Here is a 9,477-nt window from a genome sequence, read left to right on the forward strand (position 1 = left end):
TGAAAAGGTACAAACTTCCTGTTGAAAATAAATAAACCATGGGGTGTAATATACAACATGGTGTCTAAAGTTAATAATACTTTATTGTATATTTGGAAGTTGTTAAGTGAGTAAATCTCTAAAGTTTTCATCACAGGAAAAAAATTTTACAGCTATTATGGTGATGAATGGTAACTAGACTTATTGTGGTGATCATCTTGCAATGTATACAAATATTGAATCATTATGTTGTATACCTGAAACTAATGTAATATTATATATCAATTATACCTCAATAAAAAACAAAAAAAAACAAATAAACAATAAAAGATTGTAAATTTAGAGCAGAATCAGAGGTTTAAGCCATTTGACCTGATTTTGCAACTCTAGCTGCTTTTGTTTTAAAAAGTGGGGCAGTTGACCACTAGCCACTTGTAAAGGTTGAATTTGTTCTTATTACTTCTGCTGACATGAGTACAATAAATTCTTTAAAGTAAAATGAAGATATCCATCCAGAAAGAACTTTCTCAAATTATATTTATTCCTAATGTTTGACCTACTTTCTACCATAAAACAGGTTTTTCTGCCAAAGATTCCTAACTGGAGCTGGACTACTGGAGACAACATCATCTGCTTTGCTGAATTAAAGCTTGGATTTATCGCCCAAGGCTGTTTGGTACCAGGCTTGTGTACCTTTCTCACATCTCTATTTGTTGAGGAAAACAAAAAGGTAACCTTGTAAACTGATGTTGAATCTTGGCTCTATTCTCGTGTTCTCACATATTAGGATCATAAATAGATATAAAAATTGAGGAAAGGAAGAACACCCCAGGAAGTAAGATTTGACTTCTGCTTGAGCTGGGAAAGGATTGAGAGATCTAGATTGAATTCCCAGGTACTACATTGATCTTGAAAAAGTGATTTATCTTATTTTTGCCTAACAATATTTATCTACAAAATAGAAATCATAACCCTGCTTCCTACATGCTCTGCAATGTTATGAATGTAAATATATTCATAACTGTAGAATCACTTTGAGTTATTGGAAGTAGAAATATAATTAAAGGTTACATTATTACTGGAGAAGTCATAAATTTAAATAGAAATTAAATAAAAAAATAATTGACATAGTAAATATATTCATCAAAAATATTTTTATGTTCATCAAAACAAAAATAATAATACAAATAATAATTAAAATCTTGTTTTCCAGGTTATTTTTGGGACATTCCATGTAGTAATAATAATAGTGACCACATATTGAGTGCTTACTATGTTTTACACTTTAAATACATTATGTTTCTCTTCAGTAATATTTCAAGGTAGTATGCCAGTAATGGGTCAGTGACACTAACTTGGTTGTGCAATAAGGGAGTAGAGTAGCTAGAATTGTCTGATCTATGCTCTTACCACAAAGCCCTGTGCCTGGTTGTTGGGTATCTACTCACAGTCTCCCACATCAGGTCCTGTGATGTTTGTCTGAGACAAAATAAGCAGCTAAAAGGGACTGTTGGGATGAATTAATGTAGCACAAAGTATGGTCTTTGAAATTCCATTCCCATGAAATGCTCTAGGGAAGGTGTTCTAACCCTCAGATGGGCCTGGTATCCTATTGTTCAAAACCCCTCCAGATCTTGACCTTTTTCTCCATTTAATTATGTATCCACATTTACCTTCTTACATTCAATTTCCCTCTTGGTGTCTCTTCACACTTTATTTCCTTTGTTCAATAAATTCAAAGAATTTTTACATATTTTCTGATTTCTTTTCCGGTGCTATTAAAAAAAAGCAAAGGAGGTGAAAGATGCTCTGGCCAGCAAAATGCTAACTGAAACACACAGAATTCTGTAATTCCTTCTGTGAATAGGAGGCGATATCATATACGGATAAATAGAAATGACCATCAGGCANAAAATTAACTGAGGAACATGAAGGGCAAAAATAATAACATTGAAATGAATGAAAATAATAAAATAAACTAGATAAGCCAAAGTCTGATCTGATTTATTTCAGGAAAGAGATATGTGACACATGCTAAATCAGCCAATAAGGTCTGGAAATTTTAAGGTAAACTTAGGCTAAAACTATGCTTTCAATTTTCTGACTGGAGGAAATGACGAATGGAGGAAAAAATAGCTTCTTCATATATAAAACCTAAGAAAATTTATAGCTATTTTTTTGCCACAAAAGTTACATGCTGAAATTTTTGCACCTGTCTTGGACTTACTTTTTTGGGACTACTACTTAATTTTAGATGCAGAAGTTAAACCGAAATAACCTAGAATCTAGTGCTACCTCAGCCATAGCATTTGACTAAGGGAAAGTCAGGGAAACATTCTGAGCCTCAGTTGCTCCTCAGTGAAAAAAACTAGATCAGCCAATCAGGAATCCAGTGGAAAACCAAGTCAACTCACACGTGTGCAAGTCCATTATAAGTGATAAATCACTATGAAAAACCTAGCAATTATGATAGTTATTGTTGTATTCTTAAAAAGTTATGTGTGGTTCAAATGTGTGGAGCCATACCCTCTGGGAGATGTATGTACAGAATTCTGATACTTCTTCTTTATAATGGAGATATAGTCCTGAGTGTTTCTATTTTTAAAATCCGGGTGATTCAAATACCAAATTTATTTAAAACCAAGTTTAAGCTAATTGCCCATCTCTAAATCTAGACAGGAAGATGCTTCTGTTCCTCAGATGATCCACCTCCCATGTTCTTGCTCCTAGGTTCATTGTGGTCTGTGGAAACATCACTGTTGACAGTGTGACTGCTTTCCTACGGAATTTTCTCCGCCATAAGTCAGGGGAAATCGACACCGAGATTGTTTTTCTGGGAGAGTAAGTGTGTCTGTACAGCTAGCTCATGGCCTGTAAATTAATTCTTGAAATTTGTGTGAATATTTTGGTAGAGGAAAATTACCCTGGTCATATTCATAGAAAAATTAAGAAATAGTAATAAGCATAAAGAAAAGAAAAAGCAACCTCATGACCAGAGTTAACTTGTGGAAATATTTTGGAATATATCTTGCTAGATGTTTTTCTGTATATATACTAATATTATTTAAGTGATTTCTGTCATTTCAGTTATTCTATACTTTAGTACTGTTATATATGACCATTATTTAGTACCCAAGTCTGCTACACTTTATAATTATGATTCTAACTGTTAATTATCAGAATTGGAAATGTGAAGTTCAAATAGATGCACAAACAATTATTTTGATGATGATTTTGTTCTATGTAGTTTGCCTTTTCCCAAACACATTCCAAGTCAAATATTTTGTGAAACACTGGGAAATGCATATTTAGTACAAAATGATTTTGAAGTAGGCAATGTGGTATCTAATTGTTTTATTTTACAATTTTGATTCCTAGTGAGATGGAACAATTTTTGTGTGTTTTGACAATTTGCTCTCCTTTTTGAAATTCTTTTCTTTTTTCCTCTTTCCTATAAGTCTGGTCATCTGTTATTTTACTGACTTTTAAGCACTTAAAATATATTTTTCTATATTAGCTATTTGGTGTCATATGTTGTAAATGTATTTTTTCTCTCCCTTTGCCTTTCAATTTTTTCTGTGCTTTTATTTTAATATAGGAGCATTTGATTTACATGTACTTTAATCCATCCACTCTTCTTTTTTTTCGTTTTTGTTTTTTCCTTTTTTTTGTCTCCTAACTTTACTTACATTCTTAGGCCTCTCTGTTCTAGAATTAAGTAAATATTTGTCTAGCATTTCTTTGTTTTCATATGAATTTTTTTTATATTTAAGCTCTGTGTAATTAATTTGGTGTAATATGAAAGGAACTAACATTTTTTTTCCAGATAGTTAATCAGTTATTTAGACATCACCTCACTAAAAAATTCAGATTTGAAATGACATTTTGAACTTCAAAAATGTGTATAGGATCACCTCAACTTTATGTATTTTATAATTAAAACTGTGCTTTTTTTACATTATGATATCTTTAATCCACCGTAACTTTGGGTTCTCATGTATGAGATAACCAATAAATAGTTTGAATTCCTTTATGGTACTACTGATGGATAGCCAACAGTTCTGTGTCTGTAGCATTGTCAGGCCTGTCTTTATCATAATTTGTTCATTACTTGAATCCTTATTTTAAAAAAGTGCTAAAACTGTTGATAAGAGGCTAATAATTACAATGCAATTGAGACAAAGAAGAAATCATTAGATGAATGGAAAGTGACATATTTTATACACTGCTATATTTCCATAGGTACTTGTCAAGATAACGAATGAAATTTTTTAAATGGTGTATAATGTTGAAAATATCTATCTAGAATTTTGCCAATTAAATCCATACTCCAAAAACTCCAAAATTGATATTCTCCAGGAGTACTGGATATTATACCCCTNTTGACCCTGAAACCATACTATGAAATAGAACTATTTGTGATAAAAATGTTTTCACAAACTCTAGTCTTCAAAACAAATCTTCAAAATATGGCATGATGGGAATTTGACTGGCCTACTAAATAAAGTCTGCTATTAAAAGGGTAAATAAAGGAAAGAGATAACATTATCAGATATACAGTGTTTCCTGAGAACACATATTAGGTAATATGTAAAGTAACAGAAGTTATTGTGTAGTAAAAAATAAAATCCAGGACAAATAGAAAGAGAATCAGCTATAATGATATAGAGAGAACAGATACTGAAAAATAAGAAGAAGTGGGTGCTTAAATGGATGGGGAACAAGAAAGATGTTAGCTTATGTGTGGTGTTTAGTGTAAGACTAACTTGAGTTAAATTGGAATCAACACACTAGATTCTGATCCTGATTATGATTTGCTAGCCCTGTGGCCTTGGAAAAGTGTTCAATCATCTGTACAATGAGGAACTCGTGTTAATTAATACTTAAGACCCCTTCTAGCTCTAACATTGACATTACCAAGAAGCCTGGAATTACAGGGAACAGTCAAAATTCAATAAATTTCAGTGATAGCAGATGAACTACAAAGGAATGATTTTATATACAACGTTGGAAAGAACAAGTCTGTGCAAGTAGAGAGAATGCAGAAGGAACCCGGGCAAAAGAAATCTGTTGGGTATTGTGTAAAGCAAGTCATTAAGGAGAGAATAACAAACAGTATTGTCTGGCTGGCTAAATTCTATTCAATGATCCTGCCATGCTCAAGAAAATCTCAAAATCTAAACCTATGCACAGATGGCCCTTCTACTAGAAATAGGTCATGGTAAAAAGGATGGAGTTTTAGAATCTTAAACCAGGAAGTTTGGGTGTCAAACTGGCCCAAAATTTCATCAAGTTTTAACATCTTTGGCATTCAACAACCTAGACTGTGCATCAGAATTATTTGCAAAGTTTTTGGTTTTTTTTAAGCTGAGCCATCCTGCTACCTGTTGGCAGCTCAGTGGCTGCTCAGCTTGGGCTGGGAATCGAACCGCTGTTGCTCAGAGCTCAAACTCTTGAGCGAGCTCTTAACCAACTGATCCACTTGGCCGGCCCTTGCAAAGTTTTAAAGACATATAGATTCCAAAACCCATTTCTGAACTTCACAGAATCAAAATCTCCAAGGAAGGGCCTGAGTATTTTTTAAGTCCCCATAATATAGCCACTTTATTCATTGGCATTTGGAAACTACTTGCCCAAATGCTTTTAAGATCCTTTCCAACTCTGACATCCTAGATTTCTATAAACATTATTAAGATGACTATCAGGCCATCACAGACCAGAAACATGGATATTTATTAAGCAACTTATNTCTTATAATACAATAGTTTCAGAAAATAATAAAGACTCCAAAAGTCAGTGGAAGCAGATTGGAATACTTTGCAACATAATTAACTACCAGCCATGGGAGTTAAGTATAGACCTGCAATCTCTTTCTTTCTTATTTTGGAGTGGGATATTACAGGAGTCCACACTCATAAGCAGGAGTCCACACTCATATCACTTTTATAAAGTGATCACATACCTGGACAAACTACATTTTTCTCATTTCCATTTCAGTTCTTAACAAAACAAAAAACATACTTTCCCCCACCATCTCTAGCATTTTATCATTTTTGTGTTAAATAGAAATGGACAGTGTCTAAGAAATATTTAAGCTATCTGGGAAAAAATGTCTAAAATGGAAAAACAAAGGAAAATTGTATTTATTCTATATGATTGTTATATGTTATTTATAGTGATATGTGGTATATATCATATATACATGTAATGAGTTTATATATGCTATAATTATAAAGTATAGTATCATTGGCTAAGTTACTCTTTATTTAATAGAAAAAGATAATGTGATAAATTTAGTTTCTTTAAATTGAGTTTCTTAAAAGACTTAGGGGGAAATCAGAGGAAATATTTTTCAGAGTTTTTTCAAATTTTTATCACTGAAAAGATTTTCGTTGGGAGTGGGGGCAATAACCTGCAAAACTTGTTTGTTTGCTTTTCCTTAGACACTAGCATTCATGTGATAAGCTCACTGAAGCTCAATGAAGTGAAGTGCTCATTTAAGTGCTTCTTTCTTTAATGATAATCTTGATGTTAGGAAAAATGAGAATGCATAACAATTGTTCAACCTGAGAGCCATTGGATTCCCATGATGGCTCTAGGATATGTAGATGAAAAAGATATGCGCAGCGAAACCCCACCCCCCACACACACACTCCATGGTGCAGCATTGCAAATGTGGGCTTAGTCTACATGTCCCCTCATATTTCAGCAATAATCACAACGAAAGAAATCAAGACTTCACAATCACTACCCACATTTGTAAACCCTTCACAGCAGCCTAGGAATCATTTAATATTTCTTTTGAATTGAATTAAGTGAAACAAATCCAATGTTTTTCCTGTTCTTTATAAACTTACCCTTGGATTCCATGCAGTCTTCTTTCCTGAGTCTTCTTTCTTTGGACAGGTGGAAAATTCTGGTGATCCCTGGCTCAACGGTAGAAATTCACAGAACATATCATATTTTGAGTCCATTTACCTGGTCATGGCGACAACGTCAACTGTTGGCTTTGGAGATGTGGTAGCTAAGACATCGCTAGGACGGACCTTCATCATGTTCTTCACTGTGGGGAGTTTGGTGAAGAATATTTTTATTGTCTTTTGAGTATAGATAGATAATGGTGAGAAATAAAGCAATATAGATTTGAGAGTGAACGTTACATTATTCAGAGCAGATGTCAAATGGAAATGAAAACATACAGGGATCCAATGTTTTCCCAAACTGCATCCCCTGGAGCATATGATGTAATTGCTCAGTTTCCAGGGATGAGGATGGTAGACAACAGAAAGCAGACGTTCCTTATTAGCCTCTACATTGATTTGAGCAACGCTCTCTTCTCTCATCTTTTGCCCATAAGATTTAAGTCTGTCTTCCAAAGAGGAAGGGAATTTGAGATCTGATCTGAAGAAAGTTCTGTTCTTTCCAGCCCAAATGAATAAGCTCTCTTCAAACCAGCACTTTACTTCAGATAAGTGAACATCTGTGTGTGGTTCAGGAGTGTGTCAAGGACAAAGGGAGCCTCCTCTTCTTTTTGTTTCTAATTTCAATTCCTTAAAAACCATACCAGAGTTATCCGCTCCACCTCTCTGATATTTCCTGTCCACATTGTTACATACCCCATTTCATTTTTATCTTGATGCTGCTCTGTCCCATATGCTTTATTTTATTTTCAAGTCCCCAAATAGTATCAAGTAAAAGAGTCAGAATAGCATTTTGTAGTGATGAGGGCACAAAACGGGCAGAGAGGTTGCCTTACTGCTTGTCCTTGTTTTCATCATTTTTATCATTTTGAATGCTGAAAAGCATTTTATTAAATTTTAAACAAATGCAACGGCTGAAGTAAGGAAGAAAATGGTTTCCCTTTAAAAATATAGTTCCCAGTCATGCCCCTCCATGGTGAAAGAAAGTTTTATGTATCTTCTTTCTCCTTTATAATCTTGGAAGTTTGGAATATCCTTGAAAGAATGAGACCTAAGATTTTATTTAATGATATTTTAGATATTATTTGCAAACTATATTCCTGAGATGGTGGAACTTTTTGCTAACAAGAGGAAATTCACCAGTTCCTATGAAGTTCTCAAAGGAAAGAAGTAAGTCACTTTCAAGTATAATTTCTACAGTTTGAGATAGTGTACTAATCACATATCTCTTTCTAAACACCTATTTCCTGGCCTAAGTGAATATATTGGCAAGATCCTTCATTCACTAAAGAGTGTTGTGCTAGAATAAATAGAAGAAGATAATAATTGCTACATGATAGGAATTATATATGTGCTCATAAGAGCATTCATTAAATTAACTAAAATNTCCAATGGCCTGCGAGCGACTGCCTCACCTGGGAAGAGCGCAATGATAATACCAACTTGGGCCAGTGAAGCGACATCCTCCACAACTAGACTGAAGAACAAAAGGACAGCAACTTGTCTATTCCCCTTCCCCGATTCCCCAATGCTGTTCCACTTCCCCAATTCCCCAATAAAATCTTAAAAAAAAAAAATCCCAGAAGGAGAAGAGGGAGAGAAACTTATTTGAAGAAATAATAGCTGAAAACTTTCCTAATCTGGGGAAGGAAACAGACATCCAGATCCAGGAATCCAGAAATTCCAAATAAGAGGAACCCAAAGACACCCACCCCAAGACACATTATAATTAAGGTGTCAAAAGCTAAAGACAACCAAAAGTTGTTTATTTGAGACTTTTCTTGTTTCTCAAGATAGGTACTTATTACTTTGAACTTCCTCTTAGAATTGCTTTTCCTCTTAGAATTGCTTTTTTTGCTCCTATAAATTTTGATACATGGCCTTTCCATTTTCATTTGTCTCAAGGTATTTTTTATGTCTCTTTTGATTTCTCCTTTGACAAGGTTGTTCAGTAGCATGTTGTTTAAGCTCCACATATTTATGAGTATTCCAATTTTCTTTTTGTAATTAATTTTTACTTTTATACTATTGTTGCCAGAAAAGATGCTTGATATGATTTCAATCTTCTTAAATTTATTAAGACCTTTTTATGGTCTAACATGTAATCTATTCTGGAGAATGTTCCATGTGCACATGAGAAGAATGTATTCTGCTGCTTTTGGATGAAATGTTCTAATATGTCTGTTAAGTTTATCTGATTCAACTTGTTGAAGGCCACTGTTTTCTTATTGATTTTCTTTATGTATTGATGAAAAGGGGGCATTAAAGTTACTTTTATTGGGGTATTACATTACTATTATTTTATTGCTATCTACTTCTCCCTTTAGGTTTGTTAATATTGCTTTATATATTTGGGTGCTCCTATGTTGGCTGCATAAATATTTATAAATATTATATACTCTCACTGGATTGGCTCCTTTATCATTATGTAATGACCTTCTATATTTCTTATGACAGTCAATGTCATCAAGTCTCTTTTGTCTGATATAATACAGATACCACAGCTTTCTTCTGGTTTTCATTTGCCTGGAATATATTTGTCCATTCTTTCATTGTGTGTGTGTGTGTGTGTGTGTGT

The 9,477-nt window shown here is 33.7% G+C and overlaps 1 protein-coding gene across 1 annotated transcript in view; it reads left to right on the top strand.

Moving 5' to 3' along the window:
* Nucleotides 1-9,477, top strand: part of KCNU1 (potassium calcium-activated channel subfamily U member 1) — a 117,866-nt gene that overhangs the window by 32,488 nt on the left and 75,901 nt on the right. The window contains exon 10 of the mRNA XM_019662958.1: nt 557-709. Within this exon, the coding sequence (XP_019518503.1) occupies nt 557-709 (153 nt within the window). The remainder of the gene's footprint in view (nt 1-556; nt 710-9,477) is intronic.

This window comes from Hipposideros armiger, unplaced genomic scaffold (assembly GCF_001890085.2).
Source record: "Hipposideros armiger isolate ML-2016 unplaced genomic scaffold, ASM189008v1 scaffold_384, whole genome shotgun sequence".
NCBI lineage: Eukaryota > Metazoa > Chordata > Mammalia > Chiroptera > Hipposideridae > Hipposideros > Hipposideros armiger.